Source organism: Sabethes cyaneus, chromosome 3 (assembly GCF_943734655.1).
Source record: "Sabethes cyaneus chromosome 3, idSabCyanKW18_F2, whole genome shotgun sequence".
NCBI classification, from domain to species: domain Eukaryota; kingdom Metazoa; phylum Arthropoda; class Insecta; order Diptera; family Culicidae; genus Sabethes; species Sabethes cyaneus.
In genome coordinates, this window is record NC_071355.1 from 229709611 (window position 1) to 229735900 (window position 26290).

Here is a 26290-nt window from a genome sequence, read left to right on the forward strand (position 1 = left end):
AAACAATAACAAACGTGTAAAATCAATGTAAAATCTAACAACAGCAATAACAAATCGCGCGTCGATGTGTGCGTACGGTAAACGTCAGCAAGCTCAATATGTAAAGCTGAAAAACGAAATATTTTCTCGGGAAGCACAATACAGTTGCAGATAAAGTCCAAAATTGGTTGGTATACCTACAGAGACTATAGATTACAGAGGCGCCGACACTCAAATTTCGCTAAATTTTGAATGAAAGCGGAGAGTTACCTTTATTTATAATAGTACTCTCCGTTTTGTTTCAAAATTTAGCCATTTTGGCAGAATGGAAAAAATCAATCGGTGTTGAAACTGCAAAAATATCCAGAGCGAACCCTTCGTCTAAAAACTTTAACCCAGAGCGTTCAACCTGAGTGAAAAAAAGAACGTTTAGACAGCCGTTAGGTTGTAAGTGGGGCAAACCTAGGTTGTACCTAAGCATAAACAAAACGTCTACGTGTTGCTCTTTTTCTTAAGCCCCAAACACAATGCATACGGATTTCACTATGTTGCGGCAAATTGACAGTTTTTCCATGGGTTTTCTGTCAAATTTCCGCAACGTAGTAAAATCCGTATGCATTGTGTCTGGGCCTTTATATTCACGGTGCACTCCGCATGTTATAGTTGCATATATCTTGCTTATAATTTACATTCAACAAGTTTTGTTATCATCGTATAGTAGGAATTTTTTTTTTATTAACGACCCTTTAAATAGATTTATTCATTCAGGTCTGTATAGTTGGAAATTGGACGGATCGAAATTGAAATATAACCGAAATAACCGATTAAACGGTTCTGACTTCAAGGTGGATTAATTTTTAATATCTTTTTGTTTGACATCTGTCTAAAAGAGTGCCGCTGTTTACAAACATTACATGCGATTATCAGGGCTTAGTATCAGAATTTGCTTCGCTCCACTGGAACCACTATACCTAACGGTTTATTAATGATTTTCTACGAGAAATTAAACGACTAGTGCTGGTGAAACGACACAATGAGTGCAAACGACGAATTCAATCCGGATAGTCTAATAGCTGAAGGAAAAAACAAAACTAACGTAAAATGTAGCCACTGCGACTCGTTAATGTTAAAACCCGATACAGCAGATTACGTAGAAAATGAGGTAAGGAACTATGAATAATGAACGAAAGCGTTTTTGACGTTCGGTTCTGGTAATAAATATACTTGACCTTGAATCCTTTTACTATTGTTTGAGCAATCAGACGATGGCTCTTTCTAATCTTTTTTATCAAAATGCACACGTATAACACATTCAGAGCACCCCTAAATACTCTAAATTTTACTGTCCAATACTGCCAATAACCCAACAATGCAGTATACGTAAAGTTACAAAACAGATTAGCTACGAACTATGAAAACCTTATAATTGAACAAATAGATCATATTTCTTTTTCCTTTTTGTTTCTATTACTGTTTTAGTTTGAGCTGCCGGAACCATACCAAAAAAAGCGTCAGCAAGGAGTGGACGTAAGCGAATTTGTGTGTAAAAAGTTCAAAGATTTCTGGGTAGTCGCCGATATGTTCACATTCGAGAATATTGGCTTTTCGCATACGGTAAATAATGTCAAATATCTTATTTGTGCCGACTGCGAAATCGGTCCCGTTGGCTATCATGATCTTCAAACGAAACGTTGCTATTTAGCACTGCAGCGTGTTAAGCACGAGGAGGACACGTGAAGTTTGCTGCTGCTTCTACGATCATCAGAATGTCAGACGATTTCCTTTTAAATTCCATGCAAACGATTTGCAGAATGCTACCAAGCTGAACGTACGGTATTGTAACAATTGAGTTTAATGCTTACATAAACAATCTAAACTATACACATTACTTACAATAAAGTATATACTAATAAAAAGTAAGACATTTCTTACAATGAATATTCAACATTTAAAACTGTTTACGTGTCTTGCTCAATTGGATCTAACATAGCGGCTAGTTTTAAACTGTTGATACAGGTTTAAAGAGAAGTCTAATGGTTAAAAAAGTCTGTATTCTGTTGCTCCTGTAGCATCGAATGGAAAAGTGAGTCTGAGTTTTGAGCCAGCTGTGGTGGCGCTCCCTGTTCGGCTATTTCTCCATCTTTCATCACGACGATGCGATCAGTGTTTTGCAGTCCATTCAGTCGATGAGCAATTAATATCACAGTCCGACCGCGAAAAGCGTTTTTCAATACCAGTTGGATGGCGGATTCTGACTCGTAGTCTAGATTTGCCGTGCCTTCGTCGATTAAAACGATTTTTGATTTTTTTAGTAAGGCTCTAGTAAGGCAAAGCAATTGTTTTTGACCTGCGGAAAGATTTGATCCGTTGGTCGTAAGGCGGGCGTTAAGACCCCCAAGCGCCTGAACCAGAGGACTAGCTAAGCAGCGAGTGATTGCTTCCCATATTTCGGAGTCCAGATGAAGACCACGTGGATCCAGGTTTTCACGAATAGTTCCGTTAAACAGAAACGGATCCTGTGAAATGACAGCAATTCGACTTCGAACTACATCTAGAGGTAACGTAGCAATATTGACATTATCGATCGTAACTGTTCCCTGAGAAAGGGAAACAACTCGCAACATGGAAGCTAATACGGAACTTTTTCCTGCTCCAGTTCGGCCTACAATGCCTATTCGCTCACACGACGATATGTGCAACGAAATTCCTTTCACTGCGTACGGCAGATGCTCACGGTAACGTAAACCCACGTGGTCAAATATCACAACGCCTTGATATGGCCAACCAAATGGAGGATCTGCCGAACCTTCGTAGTTGACTTCACGTTCTAGTTCACAATATTGATTGACTCGTTCAACCGCTACAAACTCCTGTTCAGTCTCTGAAACGGCATTTAACAGCCCGGAAAGCAATCCGGTAATAGAAAGGGCATATGAAATGGCCAAACCCACCATTTCCGGTGAGGTTAAATGGGCGGAAGTTATCGCGGCCAGCAATCCTGTTCCACCGACCAGAAATGCTCCGAGCAGCTGAAGCCTCAATCCAAGCCATTGCTGGGCTGCGGCAGCCGACAACTGCACTTTGATACTTTCGCCGAGTTTAAAAATAAAGTCCCGCTTAAACCGTGCTTCACCACGCATAGCCCTTATTGTTTCCATGCCTTGCAACGTTTCGGTGAAATGTGCATAAAGCGGAGACAATGCATTACTGGATAACCGTTTTATGTCTCTGGAGGCGAAGCGATACTGATTTTGCAGTGTAAGGTAGATTGGGCACAGTGGAACGATGAGCAAACCTAGCCATGGCATTGCGTACAGGCTAATTGCAATAGCCCCCAGAAGACCGAAAAATTGTGCCAGTAAAATATTTGAAATGAATGGGAGTGAATCGTCGATTGTATAAACATCCGATGAAAAGCGGTTTAGGATGCGACCTAGTGGAGCGACGTCAAAAAATTGAAATTTCGTCTGAAATTAATGGTTAGAGAATGATACAGATTTAAGTAACGGGTACAAAAGATTATCATACTTACATAAATAACGCTTTTAAGTAGCTTGTCATGCATACACTTTGCTGCTTTTATGCCAGCGTATGCAAACAAGAACGCACGTACGAATGTTATGATAGAATTTCCAACCGCCAAAGCACTGTAAACTCCAAGATAGTAAAACGTTAACGTACGATTGTCAGGTTCCTCGAAATAGGATTCCTGTTGTAGCTCAACTGCTAGTGCGGATCGATGGTCGATTCCTTTACCGACTGACGCTAGGAAATCCCGTGCCATTGCTAGCAAGCTGCGAACATAGGATAGGCTCCATTTGTCGTTCAACAGAATCATATCAGACACGGTGCTATTGTTTGGAACCGGAAAATTACTTGGCGTAGAAGTGCCAACCCAATACGCCAACCAAGCATCTGTGAGGTTTCGAGATAACTGCATTAAAAGAACCGCGAAAATAACCCAAAAACCAAGCGAACGACTCATTGCGCGCCAATAAGCTCCCAATACTTTTTTATCCAGGTGGCCAAATTCGCGGGTCTCGTCCGCCATCACACTATCAAGACTCTTGTTGTCTTCATCTTTGGGTGACAGTGGCTCATAGTCAACGTTTAAACAGTGTAACATACTGTCGCTATCGTCTTCAAAATCGCTTACCATGGAAGTGTTACTAGTGATATCGCTTTGACTAACGACGCCATTCTCCACGTGCAGTATTTGATTTGAGTGGTTAAGAATCACTGGATGCTGGGTTACAACGATTCGTGTCTTATCTTTCAACAGACCAAAAATACAGTGTCGTACGATATGTGTCGCAACGTGGGCATCCAAAGACGATAGAATATCATCCAGCAGGTAAATCTTCTTTTCCTGATAAATCGCTCTCGCCAGGGCGATTCTGGCCTTTTGTCCTCCGGATAATGTTCTTCCCTGTTCTCCAACTCCAGTACTGTCGCCTTTCAGCAAATTCAAGTCATAGTTCAAGGCACAAGCATAAATAACCGCTTTGTAACGTGTATCATCGTACATTTCGCCCCACAAAATATTCTCCCGAATCGTGCCTCGCTGCAGCCAAGGTGTTTGTGCCACGTACCCGAAACCGTCGTCTGGGTTTGCGAGTGCCACTACACCCTGTGTGCGCTTGATATTTGCTAGCAATAGCTGAAGAAGTGATGTTTTACCACCCCCCACGGGACCTTCCAGACAGATTAATTCACCTTGCCGAATTTGAAGGTTCAAATTGTTGAAACTGAAATCGCGAATATCCTCCTGCACGAGATTACGTTCGCTTCGACTACGTTTTGTCTCAAACTCAAAGTGACCATCTTTGATGGCAATAACCACTGGGAGACGAGATGCGTTGGAAAACGTTGTGTCTGTTGCATGTAATGGTGTGTAGTACTCTGCCAGATTGATGTCCGGGAGCTGGAAGTTTATCCTACTGTTAAATATAGACTACGACTGAGTGGAATGGATACTTACATCAATCAACTGCTGGACACGTTTGAGCGAAACCCATGCTTCGGTCAAACCATTGAGTACCCAAGGAAATGCATTCAGCGGTCCAATCAACATATTTAGTAGCGCCACGCTTGTGTAGGTTGTGGCAGCCGTGAGTGTATTGCCTATCAACACCGAAGTTCCAAACGTTAGCAAACACATTAAAACCGGCGTGGTAGCCCAAAAATATACACACAATGCATCCAGATACTTTCGCTTGGAAAGAAATCCTATTTCCTCGCGACGGATGCGTTCGATTTTATCGATAAATACGTCCTCCCAGGCATTTAGTTTTATATGCTTTGCACCCGCGATCGTTTCAGTAGTGATGGAAATGCGAGCGTCTTTTGCCGTCATTAGACCTTGCGAAAGTTGTCCGATTTTCATAGCAATTTTACGATTTACTGGTATGAGAAGAATAGCGAATGCAACCCCGGCTAGGAATGCCAGACCAAGCTGTGTATAAAGCAAGTACAGAGTGGTGAACAACTGAAACGGGATGCTCCACATTGAATGGAAACTAATGCACGATCCCACGATTCGGTCGGTGTCGGTTGACATCAGGTTAAGAATATCCGGTTTGGCATTTTGTAGTCCTTTCGCCGTTAACGACTTTCGATAGATTGCAGTGACTAAACTCATGCGCATTTTCGTGCAAACTAGCGTCATTCGCCAATTGAAATGCACTCCAGCGAAGCAGCTTATTAGTGTGGATATCAGCAGACCTAGAGCATAGTAGTAGGGTCGTATATCCATTGCATTGCAGTTATCGCAGTCGTTCGAATGAATGATAGTACCATTACTATGGTTTTCGCTGCGTAGTAATCCTCCCAGCAGGATAGGTCCAGCAAAACCGGATAAATCAGCCAACAAGCGAAGAATACCTATAAGGTAAAATTCCCAACCGAAACTTTTGTGCAAGGACTTGAAAAGCGAATAGGTACAATCCAAGTATCTCTGGAGTTTTCCGACAATCTGGTTCATATTGAGACACTCGGGCAGGTCAAACAAGTCGTCACTTTTCCGTAATTTTCCAGCTACACCCTTTGTTATCAATGGGGTGACCCAGTAGAAAATGAGTTTAGACAGCCAGTTCGCGTCGTCCTGAATTGGTCCCAAGGCAGTTTCATCAATTTCTTCCAGAAATCTGGTATAGGTATTCGACAACAAAGCTTGCTGTTCATCATCTACTGTTCTCTGCACACGCAGGTAGTTAGCACTTCCAGGAGCAATTAAAGTCGACCCGTATGCGACATAAAGCAGTAAATCACCTACATACCACGCCCAATAATCTGATCGAATATTGGTATGGACCCATATAGCAGATAGTGCTAGTAACGAAGTCCATAACACAATTATCACCAATGGTCCACGATGGCTTAGAGTTCCTCGTCGGAACGAACTTCCAAGAAATCCAATATGCACTGCCCAAGCCAAAAACTGAACACACGTCAATAGGACATCGATGGGATAGATTTGTCCATGAATACGAATAACGTAAAATAGTTTAATTATCGGTACAATTCCCAAACCTACGGCAGCAGCAATCCGAAGTCGCAGTAATCGTATCTGCGTCGCATCACGAAACACTGACCGCTGTATAGTCCCGTAGTAGAAGGAAGAAAACACAGAAAATAACACAAGGATTGGAAGTTGCAGGCAAATTTCCTGAAAACATGGTGCCAGTTCGTTATTGTCGTTTGCCCACGGCCGCAAACCGGACGGGCACACGTAATTCCAGGAGAAGTTCCAGTTTGACATCTTTGAAAAAAGCTTATTATTTTTCCCGGCTTAGTTGTAATCCAGGTGAGTCATATTTTCTTCTTGTCACACTTGGTTTAGATATCTGCAAAAATGTTGCAAATTAAGACATTGAATTATTTTGTTCACTATAGGTAACGTGGTGTTTCTCTATTAATTGCTGAAAAACACGCAGCAATTTTATAAATTCATACCTAGCAGAAATCTGAAATATTACAAAACTCTGCGAAAGCGGACAAACAACGAATTCTTCTTCTTCTTCTTACTTCTGGTGTGTGACAGCCCTTTGGCCATTCACATATGACGTAAGGTACGTCAAAAAATGGCACAGCATGAACTCGCTATATCGCCAACTATTATTCTTTAACCTCTCTTGGATCTGCCTATTATTTTGCCGTTATATACAAGGTTATATCGATTTTTCGATTTCCTTCAAAAATTTAGTTACATTTTTCATTATTTCCGTATTTTTTGTTTCAAATATTTTTTGGATGTTACATATACCGTCTAGGTTGTACTTTTTTCTGATATTTGTGTATTTTGTGCATGCCAGTATGAGATGTTTAGCATCTTCTATTTGGTCACATGTGTCACATATGCAATCGCTTTCCAGATTCATTCTATATAAACCATATTTAGAATAGTCGTGACCGGAGAAAATTCTGTTTAGGGTACGAGTTTCTTCGTTATTGAGTTGTAGTTTCTTATGCCACGGATCTTTTTGAAGAGAGTTTTGCAGTGCAAAAAATTTTCTTCCCTTACCCAGTTCTGCTGTATAGTTGACATACCATTGTTGCGTTTGCTCGTCTGCCAAATTTCGAAAATACGCTACTGCATCGTGGATTAGCATTTTATTATTTATTGTTCTTTCTTGGTGTATCGCTGCTTTCGCCAAAGTGTCTGCTAATTCATTTCCCTTTATGTCCACATGACCAGGTATCCACTGTAATGTTGTATCTGTTTCTCTTGCAATCTGAAGTATACTGTCTATCACTTCGTCTCTGACATTGTTTTGTTTAGCATTTTTAACCAATTCCAGTCCTGATTTGGAGTCTGTCATAATAACCGCAGCTGATATCGAACTGTTTTGAATAAATTGCAGTGCAATGTGAATCGCTTCCAATTCGGCTGACATTATGCATACTGTGTTTTTTAACTTTAAGGATAATCTGGTGTTACTTTCTGCGTGAAAAATTCCTATACCGCACATGTCGTGCTGCTTAGACGCATCTGTGTAGAATATTTGTCTGCCAGCATATTTACCATGAATCAGTCCCAGCGTGAGTTGTTTTAGCACAATCCTCGACGTGACGCGTTTGCTCCACACTTCGCTTAATAAATCTATTTCGACTACAACCGAGTTGTAATTGTTGTTTGATGTAACTTCCTTAGTCATATTGCAGAAGACGTGGTGATGCTCTTGTGTAACTTTCTCCAGATAAGAGTGTCGCTTCGATTCATCCACGGGTAGGCCAATATTTTTTTCCAGTTGGTGCCAGACCACGGAGTTATGATATTTGTTTTTAACCAAGTATTTTCCTACAACGTAAAACCTTCGAAATTGCATCGGTTGTTGTGCAGCGATGGCTTGTAATGTATTAATTGGGGTGCTTCTTGTACAACCAGTTATTCTGCGTAAGCATTGGTTATTGATAACATTTAAAAAGTTTAAATTGGTTTTTGTTGTTGAGCTGTATATGGTTACTCCGTATTCTAAGAAATTTCGTATCAGTCCGTTGTATATTACATTCAGGGTTTCCGGATGTCCTCCATATCTTGTTCCACTAATTACTTTTATCATGTCGAGTCTTTGTATTGCTTTTTGTTTCAGTTCTCGTACGTGGCTGCCCAACCGGAAGTATTTATCAATTAGCATACCCAGATATCTGTGATGGTTAACTGTTTCTATTTGTTCTCCTCTGACGATGATCTGTAGTTCCCTATTATTTGCTTGGAAAATCATGGATTTAGTTTTGCTGGGATTGATGTCAAGGTTTAGCCTTTGAGTCTCCAAAACGAATTTATCTACAAATATTTGTGCTCGCTGTTTTACTTCCTCTAGATTTTTTCCCTCTATTAAAACTCCAAAGTCATCCGCGTACTGCACCAATGTGACTCCTTCGACTTTTATTTCATGAAGACTACTAGTGTACATATTAAACAGAGTCGGTGATAGTACGTCACCCTGCGGCAGACCGTTGCTAATCGTCCTTTCTATGGATTCTTGACCTACTGCGAATTTTATTTTTCTTTTTCTAAGGAAGGCAGAGAAATAACTTATGTATTCCGGAGGTGTTCTTTGTACATAGAGAATTTCTTCTAATTTATCGATTTGCACTGCATTGAATGCATTTGTTAGGTCTATAAAAATTGCTGCTGCTACTTTACCCGCTCTTTTAATGCGATAAATCTCATTAGATACAAAATTAAGGCAGTCGGTAGTTGATCGTTTCTTGCGAAACCCGAATGATAATGCTGGGAGCAGTTTTTCTTTCTCCAAGAAGTTCTGATATTCATTGAGGATTGCTGCATTTAGTGTTTTACTTAGACAGTTAATCATGGAGAGTGGTCTGACTCCCTCTATAGATTCTGGACATTTGCCAGGCTTCGGAATGGCTATTACTTTAATAGTTTTCATGATCTCTGGAATTGCTCCAGTTTTCCAAATAGTATTCAGCTCTTTGATCATTAGGTTTTGTAATTTTTCAGGGATTATTTTCATTATCTCGTACGATATACCGTCTGAGCCGGCTGCCGAGTGTTTCTTTTTTGTAGCGAGGAAAGCGTCCCACTTTTCTTTGTTCAAAATTTCTCTGTGAGTTGTATACTGTATCTTTGTACGATCTACTTCCTCTAATGGAAAATATTTGTCCATAAAGTTCAGAGCTAAAGCCTTATCTTCGTGTACTAGGATATTTTCTCTTTTGCATCTATTGCGGCCAGTTAATCGTTTGATATCGTTCCATATTATTTTTGAAGGAGTCGTAGGGTCTATTGAGCTGGCAAATTCTTTGAATTTGTTTTGAGTGGCGATTTTTTTTAATCTCGTGAACTTTGCTTCTGCTTTTTTAAGTTCTAATAGTTCCACTAAACCACTGTTTTTATTAAACTTTGCTCTGGCATTATTTTTTTCATTCCACGCTTTTTCTACTTCATCGTTCCACCAAAATTTTGGTTCATGCCTGTTCTTTTGCCTAGCCTTTTTAATGATTTTTTGTACTTGGGATTGTATGTCACTTATATTTTCCACCGCATCAATACTGATTTTAGAAATATTTTCCTTTATCTTTTTCTTGTTTATAAAGTACTCTGCTTTCTTCTTGTCGTTGATGGCTATCGTCGTTGCTATCGCTAAATGTCGGCTGCCGATACCATAATCTAACACATGCATCGTCGTGTCCTGATATAATACTGCCGTAGTCATTACTAAATCTATCGAAGTAGCTTGTTTGTTTATTTCTGCTGGAATGAATGTATGTTGTCCCTCGTTCAGTATCAAAAATTCGGTGTCATTCACAATCTCCATTATGATGGACCCCTTCCGATCAGTTTTGCGTTTGTCCCACACAAAATGGTGCGCGTTAAAGTCCCCTCCTATTATCGCTTTCCGGTGCTGTTTTAATCGGTCCATGATTTGCATCAGGTTGTGTTTTAGATCCGTTGTATTTATATTTGGGGATATATATATTGAGACAATTAAGATATTAGGATTGACGATCTCCCTCGCAACACATTGTATACAATCGAACTTCGGCAATTTATATTCTTTGGACTTATACTCTTTTTTCATGATTATTGCTGCTCCTCCATATCCGTCGTCTCTTGAATCTAGAAACGTAAAGTGATTTGGTATATTATATTTCTTTACCTGTGCTTCTTTGCTCCATGTTTCCGATAGAAGTGCGATGTCGTATTTTCCAACTATCAATTGTCTAGCAAGTTCGTCTTTGTTCTTCTCCAAGCTTTGAATGTTGCATTGAAATATCTTCATTTCGGTACTCATTACAAATCCATTTCTGTTTCTGGAAAAGTCATTGACTGACTTATATCATTTTCGCTGTTATTGTGATTTTCTGATCCTTTGTTTATATTTCCAAACTTCTTAGATTTTCCGCCGTTGTTTAGCTGTTGATGAATGTCTTCTTGGCGTTGTTTTTCAGTCTGCTTCGCCCAACGATCAAATTCCGTGGCTCGGTATTTATTGAACAGAGCTACGCCGTGCTGCTCGGGTTCGTGTTCCGTTTTTTTCTTTTTATCTTTTTTGTCATTGTGTTTGATCAAAGTATCTGCGATATTGACCTCTTCTACTGGGCGTTTCATTTTCAGCGTCTTATATTGATTCGTGTCTCTGGTCTTGAAGTTTCCTGCTGTCATCTTAGCGTATGAATCAGCCAAGGTTGGGAATTCCGTCAAATTGTTAAGTAATTCGTACCGGTTTTGTGTTAGAGTAGGATTCATTTCTTTTGCTTCGAGATATGTCATATTGGTTTTAGCCATGATGGTTTTAATATTTCTTTGACGTGCCCATTCTGGACATATATTTACGTCGGTTGTACAATGCTTTCCATCTGTTTTACAGTACAGGCACGTTTTAATGTTAGTGCAATCAGTACGCTCTACACCTTCGTGCTGCTTGGTACAAATTTCACATCTGCGGTAAGATCTACAAATGTTAGTTTTGTGGCCATAGCGTAAGCAATTATGACATAGTATCGGTTTGTTGACAAACGGTAGGACTTTGTTTATGCAGCAGTATAATTTGACATCGTCAGGTAATTTATTTGAACGGAATGTGATGCTGATTCGGTTGCTAGGAATTTTTACTTCGTCGACATATCGATTCAATCTGTAGATGTTGAGAATCGGAACTTCACAGGTTATGTTTTCTTGGATTTCTGGTATTGTCATATCATTTGGAACTCCTGCAATCACGCCGGTAATTGAGATAAAGCTTCGTGGAATGTAAATCTTATAGTTGCGCTCTTTAATCGTTTTATCATCTTGCATTTGGTTGGCTACAGTGTAGTTTTTGACGAAAATCAGCAGCTTCTTTCTTCCTAATGGTCGCATATTTATCACATTTTCTCTGTATTCAGCAGATTTGTATAGCAATTTACCCAATGATAGCTTGTTGATCTTATCTCCATTTTCATAATCCAGCAGTTCTGCGATAAGGCGAAAGGGTCCAACATCTGTATGATGATATTCATACTTGATATATTGTTTTTTCACCGGAATACCACCGGACGCTCCGGGGTCAGGCGGTGGTTGATTCATTTCGAGGTTAGGTCTGACGACCTGTGTAACGAATGATATTTTCCACTAGTATTATTAGTTTTCTGTTATTATAATACACTTGTATTAAAAAAGAACAAGGATTTTATTGAGAAAGGAAGATTGAGCGATAACGAATGAATTTTCTTTTAAACCACTTATGAGTAACCGTCGAGAACTGTACTGTTCGGAAACATGCGGTCGAATGAACAACGAATTCAAGAACGATCCTTTAGGAACTGTCAAAATAATTTGTTTTCTATTTTCTATGACCCGGCTGCCAGTAATTGAGAAATCGCATCGACATCATCGAAATCTACGACTTTGAAAATTTGAAATTATTTCATTCTGGCTGAAAGAAGTTCTCGCCTGTCCATGTCCAACTGACCAAAGTTTAATTTATATGTTGACTAATGATTTTACTATGATATAGCATAGCTTAGTTTGACCGCCCGTAAGTTGCCCGCGATTGATCTAGATCAGCTGAGACTGCACAAAGAACCATCAGAATGATGCTTGGGACTAGGAGGTAACAGATCATTCTCAGTGTGCATTTTCTGGTGATCTAATTCTTTATGATGATCAATAGCAAAGCTGGCCACGCCCATGCAGGTCAATTTGGGAGGGAAAGGAATGTTAGTCCGACACTTACTGCTACTAGAGACCGAGGAATCCTCTGCATCATCCACAAGTGTTACAGGAAGGAGTTGTTGTTAGTAGAAAGGAATTGTTCTGGATCCACCGAGGCAGGTGGTGCGATCACTGTCATTCGAGCTCGCGTACGGTTCGAGGTCGTTTTTGGTTACGTGGCCATTGCGAAACAGGTAGTTAAGATCCGACATACCGATATAAGAAAAAACTATGAAAAATCGATTTACCGCACCGAAAGTTATGTACTATCAACATATGCGAACCGTTCGAAATCGCGCGCGGTCAGTTATTAAATACCGATAGACCTTTGTTGCTGTACACGAAAGCTATCTTGAGACAAACGTGTCTATTTGGCAATTCGTCAAAAACTAAACATTGACTGCGCGAGATACCATTTGGGCATCCTTTGATCATAGAACTACTTGCTTAAAGACTTTGACTTCTCCCTAAGCTGTATAAAAGGTATTAAGTTTTTGATATTTGATAATCATATGATAGAAATAACGCGCGATGTTCCTAGGTAACCGAGTTTACGATTAAAATGCACGTTTATAAGATTTCAATAGAAGTTCCGGTTTGTAAACGCACCATTTCTAAGTGTGCTCAAATGAATTCAAAATGGCGTTCTAAAATAACCGCTGTCAGAAAAATGCAATGAGCGAGACACGAAAGCAAACGATGCTAAATTACCATACGAAAAGATTCTCAGTTTATAAGCACCGGTTATATGAGACCAACCTGGACATTCGGAAATTTTCGTGTACTGCCAGTTAAATTAAGAAAATTAAGATCAAAAATACAACTTTTTTATAAATGAAATATAATGGTAATGATACTACATAATGAACCATAGTTTGAAAATTTATATCGAGAAATATTATACACATGCGAGATTTACGGTGGCTTGAAAACCTCGTGACAAACTTAAATTTATTATATCTGAAATTAAAAATCAGGCACAATGAAGTGTACCAATATAGTCCCTAAGTTGATAAGCATTTCCTCCTATCAACACTAATATGCAGAGATATAGCGCCCTGCACGCGTTGACTAATGATTTTACTATGATATGTAACAAAACCTGCGAGTTATCCTCTTTTACTCAGATCATGAAAAGAATTTTTACTTCTTTTATAACATAAACTAGACTTGTCTGGTAATCCTAATTGTCATTCTTATTCTTGGGCGATGCACATAGGAGTATTTACCCCAAAAAGCTGGCCAAAATTCTAAATTGCTTCTTTCCAGTCGATATTGATAAAACATGATCAGAAATTAAATATTTCCCAACTCTGCATATGAAGGTAAAGAAATTGCCAACTAATCCCCTGTAAAGTTCAATTCGTATCTTTCTCTTATATTTATAAAAAACCGATTAAGAACATAACCATTTATTAGGTGTTTGGATGTGTGTATGTATGTGTGTCAGTATGTATGTGAGCTAGTACAGGTGTATGTGTGATGTAAAAGTGTATGTATGTATGTAAATGTGTAGGTGTGTACGTATAGAAGCATCACATTCTAGTCTTCTGTTTCATAGTCCCTGCATTTCTCATATTCTTCAGTTTGAAATTGATTTGCCTGCAACATCTTCAACGTTTCGGTCGAAAAAGGTTTGCTTGTTTTTCTTGGTATCGGCCTTGAGCTACTAAGCAATGGATCCGAATTAAGCAGAAGTCTATTCAAAACATCTCTGTTGCATTGTATTCTTGAAAATTTCCTACCAAAGTTTTATTTAGTACAGTATATTGTTTTTTATTAAGAATAATTTAAACATACATACTATGAGAATAAATGGAATTTAAAATTAACTAAGCCCATCATGTACTTTCTCGAATCACTCTAGAAGTCGATGGCAAACCCAATAGAAGTCAAATCATATACCTTAATGACCAGAGCCGAATAACTTCCGTTAACCTCCGCGAAAGTGGTCAGTTTACTGACCATCGGACGATACTCATTAATACGGTACATGTACGGTAACCATAATGAGGGTTCTCCGTAACATTGAATAACATCTTTTTCTCTATAAATGACTTTGAACGAGTGTGTGAAATGATTCAGGGCGAGACAAACGCAGACTGTGACTGTTGCCGGCGACCTGCAAATATGCCTTTCTTACCCCGTTCGAAAGGTGCCGGTCTTACTCCCAAGGCACGTTTTTTAAGAAGACGATTTTTATACATTTATTAATCATATTTCTACTTAAATCTCACTTATGAAAAACAATGCTAGCTACAATATATAAAATCTTAAAATTTAGTTTGAAACTTCTTCTGAGAAATAAAGCTTAAAACCTACTCGCGAAAAGTTACAACGGGGTGCGCATCAGCGACACTCGCGTTTATTTTGTTTATTATTTTGATATTTTACGATTTATAGTAAGCTCGATCTGTTTTAAAACATCTGAAATAATAAATACAAATATGTTGAGTCTTTAATAACGCAATTGATTAATGCAATCTAGTAAAACTCTATGCGTGCTTGTCTTATCCTCTGTGCCGGTCTTACCCGCACGACTCCTACCTTAAAATAATTAAATGTCTAAAAAACGACAAAGCGGAACCATGCGGAAGATTTTTCGATTCCACTATATTCTGTGATGTTTGACCTATCTGATGGTGATTGAAATTTTGCCGGGACATGCTCGGAAGGTTACCAAAACATTGATTAAAGTATTAAGATCTTACCACTATTTTTGGGGTAATTTTCGTAATCACTATTCGTATCGAAGACATTCATTAATTTCATGCAATTATACATGAAAACTATTGAATAACATCCTTCTTTGCTGATAAATACTTACCCATGGTGAATAGACACTATTTCACTCGGATTTTTAGGTTTTTGCACCAACGAGCTGAAAAACGCATTTTAAAAGCGAAAAAATTTACTGCCGAATGGCGTTCTAAATAGGCAGCTTGCTGAGTGAAGAAAAGCATAAATTCAGTTCAAAATCATACTAACGTGACTAGTAGACTATGCTGAGATTACAGATACTACATATAAATAAAAATCATGTATTTCATATTTCGGACTTATGGCCAACTTTTTGGGCCAAATACTCCTATGTGCGATGGATCGTTGTTTTTAAAGAATCGAAAAACAGATACTCCGATTCGATAAATATTCTACATATAGGTAATGAGCTGTAAGAATGATCGTTTGTCTCAATCTTATATCTTGATTTTTTGATGATTTATTTGTTTCTTGCTATTAAATAGCTTCTACAATATGATATAACACTGTTTCACGATTTTAAATCCAACAGATTTTTGTAACCTGTTGGCAGTAAATATGAAAAGTTTACTATTTTTAGTCCTTGTCTAGTACATTCATTAGCGACAGGCACTATGAATGGACAAGTATCATAAAAGAGTGTCAAAAAAAGTTGGTAACCTCGTGGTAACCTTAACGGGAAATGAGCAATCATTAACTTTTCGTCGGAAATTTCATGAACAGAATATTTTCATGAACAGAATTTTTATATCAAACAAAAAAACTGTTTTTTTGAAACAGTGGTTCTACAATTGATGAAGGGACGGCAGGGGAAAGTAATAAAAGTTTTTTTGGAATGGTGGGGAAAGAGCAGTGAGGGAGGGATATTGGTAGCTCGCTTAACAAGTAGACGCTAAACGTTAACTCCTTAGCTATGGGTTTTAAATGTGTTTTCCGACAACTTAAAGTGCCGCTACTAAATAAACTACTAAATTAGGCATAAAATCATCGGACCGGATTGGAATTTGGACTTCAAATTGGAATTGAATTCGAATTGAAAATGGACCTAAAAAGGTAGCTGAAATTGAACTCAAATTTAAACTTCAAGTTGGATTTGAAAATGCACTTGAAATAGGACTTGAATTGGGCTTAAATGTGAGTTGAAACTGGCAGTACAATTTTACTTGAAATTGAAATTGAAGTTTTCTCAAAACCTTGCTTGGAATAATCCAACGAGGGTGAAAAATATTAAAAATAGGGGAAAGTCTGCAAAATGGGGCCCTTCCCGATGACAAACAGGAAAGGGGTGGGCACCACGCGATTCTCCGGAAAATTTTACATAAGATCACCTATATTTTATAAGAATTTTTTCTCTCGTTTTTGCCCATAGTGCATTGTTATGAATTCTCATTTATGAACCCTATTTAGAAATAAAATAACTTAAAAATCAGTATGCTTTATTGTGTATTTGTAATTTTCAGTCGGATATTACTTATTGATTGTACATTTTTACTCATTTGGAAAATAACATATTAAGGTAATGTTAACTACATTTAGTTATGTTTTCATAAAATGAAAGAATTAGTAGGAAAACCATATCATGATGCCAATGCAAACAAGTTTGGAAACTTAAAATCTGTTTTAAATTTTTCAATATTTTAGGAAGATTTATTCATGGGATTCAGAGAGGATTTCTGCAGTGATTCAAATAAAAAATAGAGTTTACTTTATTCCTACAGATACTGTTTATTTATCTTTAACTAGGTTGATCCTCAAAAAATTGCATGTATCTCTGTTGGGTTATGTACTAGGACCTACGTGCTTATACAACAATGACGAAAACCTGCTAAATACGACGAACTTGGTGGATTAACGTTAATCGATGGTATGAAGTATTCAAGGCCAAGCAATAACGATTGATTCTTAGTTGGCTCAAATCTTCCAATTCAGCTTCCTGATAATGTTAAATTAGGAAGTTTCTTATAAATTATAGTTCAGATTTGGGCTGAAACTACTCAGATTGCTGTGAATGTTCGTACTCGAGTATAGAAAAATCTCCTTATTAGTTCAATTTTTGATATTTAGATATTACTTTTGATTAACATATGGCATTTGTCATTGTCAGTCAATATTGATACCAGTAAACTACAAAAAAGAAAATAAAACATGGAAAATCTAAAATATCGATTTGTGTAATTCTTATGATTCTGTACTTCACACTCACAGCAAGATAAGTAAATCTGAGTAAATAACATAACAGCCAGAAGAAGGCATTTATTACCTTCGCACATTCGCGGTTCATCACTTTAGTATTTTTATATACCTTTTAGGCAGATATGGGTTAATTTCTACTGTTGCATAACAGATTCACTATCCTTGTATTGCTCTAGATAGATTTAAACCCTACGTAAGGTTGTGCGATTATGTTAGCATTTTTGCTGCATCTAGCAGAACAAAATTCTCGGGGGGTTTCCAAGTCATATATCCACTCCGGGGCCGACCTTTCGTTGCATAGTAGAACTGGTTGAGCCAGAAGTAGGCTTGTAGGGTGGTGGTTTGGGTCGGAGATAAGAATTTCCAATCCGTGGGCTTCCATCGGGATAAAAGCTATCCGCTGGGCTAGAGTATCGAAAATAATGCATTCGAAAGTTGCCTTATTGCTGGGTTCATTTTCTTACCTGGCAGAACGTAGACTTAAACCTTCTTCATACGGAACGTCCTTAAGACTTTTTAGTGTGCCCGTTCGCTGAGCATCCAAGCCGGCTTTCGGCTGTGAATATTGAACCATCTGAACTGCCTGAACCGGGCGATACTCCTGCCTGTAAGATTTTTTCAACCTGTTAATAAAATAATGCATCGATCTGTTCCTCTACATGATCACAAACTACTCAAGTTAATACAATCGAGAACAAAAAATCACCTGAAGAAATCTGTACAAATGTTAAACAGAAAATCGAAATAATATTCAGAATCGTCATCTTGCCTAGAAAAATCAATCATTTAAAAGAAATAAGAAACAAAAATTAAAACATCAATATGTATAGCACAACATTAAACTATCATATCAATCCGGCAGTAATCAACGAATCTTACAGTTTCTCGTGTTGGAAGCAAAGGATCACCGTCAGGATGGACAGCAGCAGAACGAAAATCATTCCCGGTATGGCGAACGAAACCGCAAACTCATCGCTGTAGTTCCTTTCGGGGACCTCCGATTTCATAGGTGCATCCCATTTGTCCGAACGGTGCAGAGTTTTAAGCTCTGATCCCTTAGCCGGTTTGAAGCTTTCGTGCGGATGGTGTGGCATCGCAGTTATATCGTCGTCAGCTGCCCGCTGAGATAACCAAAATATTCAAATTAATATCCTACTTAAGATTAACACCGTAAATCTTTACCAATTTAAAAGCACACCAATCCAGTTTGAATCCAGAATTTTCGAAAGTAGTCTGCACCGAGGTCCGCTTGTAGTTGCACGAGGCGATTTTATACAATGGTTTCACCTCTTCCTGCAGATCCAGTAGCCTAGCAGAAAAATCGGCCTTACTTCCCAAATGAACTACGACTCCCTCCCGCTGTTGCGGCTTTAATGGAAGCCTAGCACCCAACTTAATGGCCGAATCCATAAATATTATGTGCAGGTCGGCGCGGCTCTCCTGCCATAGATCGTTGCGAAAAATGTTTTTCAGATTTTCTATTCGTCCCGGATCCATCATATGCACCCAGTTAAGGTTATCGATTTTCATTTGAATCACATTCCGCGGTGGCGGTTTTCGGTGCACGGTCAGAATCAACACGATCCTTTTGGTTTCATAAGTTTGCTTGTTCAGAGCAATAATTTCAATCGGTACCTTACTGTCCGCGGTCCGCTCTGGTGGCGTACCGTATAGGAATCCTGAATGGTACTCGGTACTATACATGTACTGTACCCAAGCGGGTAAATCCGGGTAGCCTTCCAGTGAAGGTCGATACTGAAACTGTTCCGTCAATCCCTGGAAGGTCCAGTTGAACATCCGCGGTTCCACCCGCAATGAGAACAGCTCCGAAACGTAGACATCATCAGTAAGGTAGACGGCTCCCTTGATTTGTAAGACTGAGATTACGAGGAGCAGGAAAATCGATTTACCATCCATTGTTTATAAATAAGATTTTCCAGCTCAAATAATCTGCGTGATCCTGCCAGTAGACGGCTGCACTTATCAATGCTCAACTTAAAACGCTTTGAATGCAGTATGAATTGATAGATTTTTTTTTCTCAGAAATAATTTAACTACATTCCTCTGTGTGGAAAATGACAGATGAAGATGGAAACTTGCTGGGAAAATTATTATTCTCCTTTTAGACTTTTGCTACTCTATACCGTTTCGTTTTCTGGACGCATGCGCTTTGCGATTTTGCCGGAAAATTTGCTCGAATGATTTTACAAGAAGTTGTTTCAGAAAGCAGAACGCTGCTGGTGAACTAAAACTATGTGGATGTACATTACTACATCAACTCCAACGTAGGTAAATGAAAGAGTTTAAAATAATCCTCTTTTAGTTTGTTTGTCAAATAATAGGTTTTAATACTGTTAGTGTTCGTTCAATTTGCTCAATTAGTTTCAACATATTTTAAAAGAGGTCGAAATAATTTTTTTGGTGGTAAAAGAGGAAACTGTGTGGGGAAAAATCAACTCAGGGAGAATTTTTTCCAAAAATTTTAATGTTTTTTGATGATAGCTACATACCTACGAGGTCTCTTATTCATTTGAAAATATTAGCCTAGACTTTGAATTTACCTAGATTAAATTCGGCTTGCAGTTTTACTTTGAACTGGAAATTGAATTTGAAACGGGATTTTAACTTGAATTGAATTTGTACTTTAAATCAGACTTGGAAAAACTTGACTTAAAAACATGAAAACATGAAAGTCTGTTTGAAATTAGACGTGGAATCAGAACAAAATTTTACATAAAACACTCCTCTCACGCCGAGGACCCAGGTTCAAATCCCAATCTCGCAGAAGTCACGAATGACCAAAAACTGGTTAAAGTGACTATATATAAATAAAAAACAACTCCAAGGTAAAGTTGCAGAAGGAGGTGGAAAGGATATCAACCTAGGAATGTCTATGGAAGACATTAGTGTCCCAGCTGCTGATCTCCAAGAGGTCGAACGGGAAATCGAGAACAAAGACGCCGGTAAGGATCATCTGCCAGCAGAGCTTCATAAACACGGCCGAGAAATACTGGTAACGGTTCTACATTGGGTTATTTCCAAGATTTAGGAGAATAAGAAGTTGCCAGAGAAATGGTCGACGGGGACGAGTACGAGGTGGAAGAATTTGTATACCTCGGGTCGTTAATGACGTCATATAACAACTGCAGTAGAGAAATACGCAAACGTATTCTTCCCGGAAGTCGTACTTACTCCGGTCTCCACAAGATCCTTAGCTCTGGTAAGCTTCACCCCCGTACCAAATGTACCATGTACAAACTAATCGGTAGTCTTCTGTGGGCACGAAACGTGGACTTGAAAACTTTGACCGTTTTTGAACGTCGAGTGCTTAGGACCATCTTTGTATATGAGAACGGTGTATGGAGGGGAAGGATGAATCACGAGCTGGCGCAGCTTTTCGGCGAACCCAGTATCCAGAAAGTTGCTAAAGCTTGAAGTGCACAATGGGCGGGACATTTTGTGAGAATGCCAGACAACATTCCCGCAAAAATGGTGTTCGCCTCGAATCCGGTTGGTACCAGACGCTGAGGTGCGCTCGGAATGTGCTCGTTGGTTAGACCTATAGTGGAGCGAGACCTGGAAAGTGTGGGACATTCTAGAAATTGGAGAAGGACACCTTTGGACCGAGTTTGTTGGTGTATGCAGATGAAATCCCAAAGGACATCGCACCAGGACAAGAAGAAGAGCCCCGGTTCTATACAGCCGACGATGCCGATGACGACCCCCGTCCGTTACAAACTCACTTCGAGCGCATGTGACCAAGACTGGAGCGGAAGTTCGACCGCGGGTACTATAGTTAAAATGTTTTTTTTAGAACTTGTTGATTCACCTTGAGTGACTGTCAATGCTTTTCTAATTAAAGAAATGGGGTTTAGTCCGTAGGAAAATGTATTGTTCATTGAGTAAAAGAATAATACGTTGTATTTCGTAAATTTTATATTTAGTCTGAATAAATACCTTAGCTTGGAGCTCTTTTTCTTTATTAATAATTTAGATTTAAACAAGATTCTAGATAGTCAATAGTGAAAATACATCCATTATTCAACAAATGACGATCCATTAGAAGACTGCGCAAGATTTTGAACACTTTTGAAAGCAACACGCAAAATACACGAACACGACTGGCTGTTCGTTGATTAAAATGTATTTCAAGAAATTATAATACAAAAATATTCACAATTTATTTAAATTCTACGCTCTTTGAACCAAAAACGATTCTGATCGCTTCGTACAGCTTTGAGATCGATTTCGAAATAGCAATTGACTAATTTGGGTGGTGCGCTGATCGCAATTTTTCAGGTTTCTTTCAAAAGATTTAGCTGATTTGGGGTAGACGATAAGCCTCTGATAGGCTCGAACAATACACCAAAAAATCAGTTTTTCGTTTATTAAGTCACTAAGAGACTACGGTGGGCGCACCGGCAGCCGCTATGAATTGAAGATAGGTCTTCTGCCCTACGTAGTGTTTTCAAAATTTTCAATAATCTTGGCGTCTCTTCACACGGTTTTCATGTAACAAACAAATTTTTCATTTATTGTACATTAATTCAGTTGTTTGAAATACGCAACTTTGTTGCATTAAAAGACTTAATGAATTTTGTATATCTGAACTACAATTATTTCTCTACAGCAATCGAATTGTAAATATTTTTCCCGTCGTTGATTTGTGATCATAAAATATTAAGCCATAACCTTTAGAGATTTGTTTTACTAGTCTGCTAGATTCTGATATTGAAAAAATCGCTGCTTGATCTTGAAGGCCACTCATCCTTAATATTTGCCGTAATTATTTTCACTACTGCTGCAACTAATATAGATAGTTAAAATTTGAACGAAATCTGGAATAAGAAATTTCGGCGTTGCTATATCTTTGGTTTTTCGATGCTTTCGTTGCAAAAGGCGTCACATGAGTTGCGCAATTGTGTAATACTTTCATTGATTGCTTATGTTTCAACTCGTTTATATTTGTATTCCGTTTTGTTATACAACTAACTTTTAACTTCAAATTGACATAAAAGTTGAAAAACACACCTAACATTTTTAATCTGGACGTTGTCTCGTAACATGTTTGTATCACATTAAAAGGTGTCTTCCTTGCTTCATTTTATCGATCAGATTCAACGCACATCAACTACACGGTTCACCCTGTTTCCCAATTTCTATTCTTGCTTTATATTTTTTTTCAAACAGGATCACATTTCGGAATTCCACGGGGTACAACGAGAAAGCAAAGCATCCACCCCATTCTAGACCCATCAATCGGTCCATTCTTCGACTGTGTCTTCTTCTCCGAAAAACTCACTGTCAGCCTCGCTATCCTCCAAGTGTCAGCTGTGATTCGCAATTCGGCAGGGTACAATCGATCCCTTTGGCGGCCGTGGTACACGGATGGTGGTTCGTGTGCTGGAAACACTTGCAATAAGCATTTGGCTAGACGACGGACGCTCTAAGCATAGACAGCACCAGGTGTCGCATCGGATGAACAAGAATAGACCTAGAGCATATAAATGTAAATGAATTACCAAAGTTTTTGATAGATTGCATCCTGATGTACCTGCTAAAAACCATAACAATAAGGCAGGCCACGACATGCTGAATGATGCGGCAAACATTACGATTGAGCTAAATAGTGTTATCGTACAGGTCAAGATTGCAGGTGATGTAGACGTCACTTGGTCGTATCTAGGAAACAGCATCAAAATGGCGGACGGAAGGAACACCACTAGAACGTTCAGATTAGCAATGTTAAAAAACAATGCAACGAGAATAATTATAAAAACTCACAATTTATCCCAACGATCATGGTATTAGTTTCCCATACCATCAATCCGATCGATGTTAGTATACTTCCACATAGGATCGTGGCTATGAACAACAAGGTAAATCTCCAACTCACGGCCGATGGGAGTCGCAGCGTATTGTTGTCCAACGGACCAGCAGTCGAAACTTTAACTTTCTGTCTGTATTCGTCAACAATTGCGTCAATATCGGTAGAACTGTCTTCGTCGCTTTCGTCGTTTTCCGGCTTCGCCAGGGCAATACATTCGATATCGGAAACTTGATCCGAAAGTACCGTAGATTCCACACTCGGTGGACTGCTCGGAGCTTTCGGCGAAGGTGGTTCACCGAGCAGCAGCCATTCCCGTTCCTGTTCCTCGTGGGAGGGACCACCACTGGCGTGTTTTTTCGGCAGGACGTGATGAGCAAGCGAAGCCGACGAAGGCTTTCGGAAGAACCAGACCGATTGTTTGGATTTGTTGCTGTTGCTGCTGCTGCTGACCTGCTGCGAAGGTGCAGGTTTGGAAGTTGTACTTAGGCGACTGTAGGCCAGCGAGGTGTCATCTGCAATAAAAATAATCCGTGGTTACACTATGATCTTGACAAATACAGGAATATTTTGGTTTACTTCAAATACTTACTTTGTTGCTCCAAGTATTGTGGCCGAAATGGAATATACAGCAAGTAGAAAGCTCTGCAAAAAGTTGCCAGCACATTACTGGCGGCTAGTATGTAGATCAAATTCTCCAACGGACAAGCAAATGTAAGCATCGCACATAAACTGCCTCCGGTGAAAACGGCCAGTATTGGGCTCCCGCTGTCCCGGTTTTCATAACCGATCTGCTTGGCTAGAATCTTCCACTCGGATGTGGTCAAATGAACGATCTGGTTGTACATTTCCGGGAACAATTCGAGCAACGCGCCCGAGCAGGTCAACACCAGCACGCATGCCGTCGCCGGGATGGCTTTGTGGAAGTCCTTATTTTCCAGAATCGCGAATATGGGCACGGCTTCGTAGTCGTGGTTCGTACTGTTAATAATAATCATTTCTTTGTAAAAATAAATTATGCAGTATTATTAACAATGATCATTCACCTAAATTTAATCACTGCTACTAAGCAAGCAGCAATCAGCTCATTCGATAGTAGCACCAGGATGATAACACCAACCCCCAAGAGCCGTTTACAGTAATTGCCGTTTAGCAGATCGTTAGAATAGCTAAAGCTAGACAGTGCTGCACCGGAAAGGAGCTGTTGTAAAGGAAAACCAACATAATTTCGTATGTACGGAAACACGGTGTCGAATGCAAAGAAGTAAAAGTCAACAAACTCACCCCAACAACTCCCTTGGGAAGAATTGCCTCTGTAGTGAACTGCTGAAAGCTTCCCCTTAGGCCTGTTACGACACCGATTACAGTTGCCATCGCTGCCACTCCGGACACCATTAGGACGCTGAATATTCTTGTATTTTCTAGCCCTAACATAAACATCGCACTGATGAGGAAGATAACCACCACTCCAATCACATCCGGCCAGGGTTCGTTGGCGGGGGAATTCCGGCCTGTTTTTGAAAGGTGATAGTTTTTTAAATCTTAAATTGTTAGTGTTCAATTGATTTAGACTCACCTAGAATGTACATTCGGGCGAGTCCACCTGTCATTGCATCTAGTGACGAGCTGAGGGTTCGCACTAGAACGGCACAGGCGGAAAACAAGGCCAGAATATCCATCCATTTGGCCAAAAATAGACAGAAGAAATCCGTACGATGTGTAGTGCGAATATAATAAATTTGTACTACTTTTACGCTTGATTTGCATATACCTAAAATAATACATTATAAAGTTTTTGTTACGAGAATTTCTATTTCAGCGTACCGGAAAAAATAGCAAAAACGGCAGCTATTGCCGTTCCAACCATAGTGCCTGGCCCGCCGGATTCATTGTACGCTATCAGGTGTACCAGGATAAGCGTTCCGACAGCCCATCGGCTTCCAGTACCGGGAGCGACGACTCCCCGAAAGGTGCTAGATGACGGGAAGACCCTACGAAGATAAAAGAATGTATTAAGACGTACGCTCGGTTAGATTAAGTTCAAAGCAACAATAATTCGTCATTAATAATACAGTAATATTACTCTCGAACAGCAACAGGTCTTCCAAGCAATTTAAACTGATCAACTTCGCTCATCATAATGTCCTGACATCTAAATTACAGCGTTTATAGAAAACTGATGTAACAATTTCTTTCCAAGACTAATGGCACAAAAAGACCAAATCAACAGAAACTACCGTTCCAAAATTGAGCACATTTTTCCACTCACATATTCCAAAGGTGCAGGCTTGACGGTGGTCACTGCTTTCGGCAGTTTGTTTTCGTCACGAAATGTGTATTTTCAAAGTTTGTGCTACAGCAACAGCAAACCGCACCCATGACTCACCCTTACCCGTGCTGTGGGTGGGTGGGTGGTTGGTTGGTTCAACTTGATTTATCTTTAATTACACTTTTCCTTGCGTTTTTCGATTTTCGCTGATTCCAACGATGTCGGCAGTGCAGTGGCTCACCGTGGTAAATTTCGTATTCTACTTTCAAAGTTTGACATTTGTTTTGGTTCTTGTTTTTATTGCTTCCGAAAACAAATTCATAGGATTCATTTGGGGGGCTCCGTAGCCGCAAGGTTACCGAGTCTGCTTTGACAAGCGAGTGGTCGTGGGTTCGAATCTTAGTAGAATCAAACCATTCGATGTCAAGTGACTTTAGCATGGGTTTATTCTCAGGCCCCTCCATTTACCCTTCCTTCGTGCTGAATTCTATATTTACCCTCTGAAGCCTCTTGACAGTGCAAATGTCCCTCCTATAGTTAAGTGTACTGGTCAGAGGTACGAATGAGTCCTCGCCAGGGACGGCTATAATATGGGATA

The 26290-nt window shown here is 39.3% G+C and overlaps 4 protein-coding genes across 4 annotated transcripts; 1 reads left to right on the plus strand and 3 right to left on the minus strand.

The window, feature by feature from the left end:
• The first annotated feature begins 908 nt into the window (after positions 1-908).
• LOC128744486 (guanine nucleotide exchange factor MSS4 homolog) lies at positions 909-1926 on the plus strand. The gene is made up of 3 exons (XM_053841531.1): positions 909-1141; positions 1459-1593; positions 1682-1926. Exons 1-3 carry the CDS (start codon positions 1013-1015, stop codon positions 1826-1828), a joined length of 411 nt encoding a protein of 136 aa, XP_053697506.1. The 5' UTR covers positions 909-1012; the 3' UTR covers positions 1829-1926.
• Positions 1816-6971, minus strand: LOC128744484 (ATP-binding cassette sub-family C member 10). Its single transcript, XM_053841530.1, has 4 exons — positions 6934-6971; positions 4961-6824; positions 3512-4903; positions 1816-3446 (listed from the first exon to the last, which is right to left on the minus strand). Exons 2-4 carry the CDS (start codon positions 6737-6739, stop codon positions 2010-2012), a joined length of 4608 nt encoding a protein of 1535 aa, XP_053697505.1. The 5' UTR covers positions 6740-6824; positions 6934-6971; the 3' UTR covers positions 1816-2009.
• Positions 6972-17859: 10888 nt separating this feature from the next.
• Positions 17860-19513, minus strand: LOC128743739 (epsilon-sarcoglycan). The gene is made up of 5 exons (XM_053840390.1): positions 18779-19513; positions 18476-18717; positions 18303-18365; positions 18061-18219; positions 17860-18001 (listed from the first exon to the last, which is right to left on the minus strand). The coding sequence occupies exons 1-5, from the start codon at positions 19511-19513 to the stop codon at positions 17860-17862; spliced, it is 1341 nt and encodes a 446-aa protein (XP_053696365.1).
• A 3410-nt stretch (positions 19514-22923) lies between these two features.
• LOC128743787 (probable cationic amino acid transporter) lies at positions 22924-25738 on the minus strand. Its single transcript, XM_053840454.1, has 9 exons — positions 25693-25738; positions 25248-25414; positions 25000-25194; positions 24708-24934; positions 24470-24624; positions 24016-24404; positions 23381-23938; positions 23151-23318; positions 22924-23090 (listed from the first exon to the last, which is right to left on the minus strand). Coding segments are annotated over exons 1-9 (2028 nt in total). The 5' UTR covers positions 25695-25738.
• Positions 25739-26290: the final 552 nt, after the last annotated feature.

What these genes read in the sequence shown, in the direction of transcription:
- LOC128744486 (XM_053841531.1), top strand. Translation starts at nt 1,013, where the DNA reads ATGAGTGCAAACGACGAATTCAATCCGGATAGTCTAATAGCTGAAGGA. An exon ending in CAGATTACGTAGAAAATGAG is followed by an intron (nt 1,142 to 1,458) that starts GTAAGGAACTAT and finishes TTACTGTTTTAG; the next exon opens with TTTGAGCTGCCGGAACCATA. An exon ending in ATATTGGCTTTTCGCATACG is followed by an intron (nt 1,594 to 1,681) that starts GTAAATAATGTC and finishes GTTGCTATTTAG; the next exon opens with CACTGCAGCGTGTTAAGCAC.
- LOC128744484 (XM_053841530.1), bottom strand. Translation starts at nt 6,739, where the DNA reads ATGTCAAACTGGAACTTCTCCTGGAATTACGTGTGCCCGTCCGGTTTG. An exon ending in GTGTCCAGCAGTTGATTGAT is followed by an intron (nt 4,904 to 4,960) that starts GTAAGTATCCAT and finishes ATAAACTTCCAG; the next exon opens with CTCCCGGACATCAATCTGGC. An exon ending in TACTTAAAAGCGTTATTTAT is followed by an intron (nt 3,447 to 3,511) that starts GTAAGTATGATA and finishes CATTAATTTCAG; the next exon opens with ACGAAATTTCAATTTTTTGA.
- LOC128743739 (XM_053840390.1), bottom strand. Translation starts at nt 19,513, where the DNA reads ATGGATGGTAAATCGATTTTCCTGCTCCTCGTAATCTCAGTCTTACAA. An exon ending in ATTGGTGTGCTTTTAAATTG is followed by an intron (nt 18,718 to 18,778) that starts GTAAAGATTTAC and finishes TGGTTATCTCAG; the next exon opens with CGGGCAGCTGACGACGATAT. An exon ending in TGCTTCCAACACGAGAAACT is followed by an intron (nt 18,366 to 18,475) that starts GTAAGATTCGTT and finishes TGATTTTTCTAG; the next exon opens with GCAAGATGACGATTCTGAAT.
- LOC128743787 (XM_053840454.1), bottom strand. An exon ending in CGTTTTTGCTATTTTTTCCG is followed by an intron (nt 25,195 to 25,247) that starts GTACGCTGAAAT and finishes GTATTATTTTAG; the next exon opens with GTATATGCAAATCAAGCGTA. An exon ending in GTAGCAGTGATTAAATTTAG is followed by an intron (nt 24,405 to 24,469) that starts GTGAATGATCAT and finishes TATTATTAACAG; the next exon opens with TACGAACCACGACTACGAAG.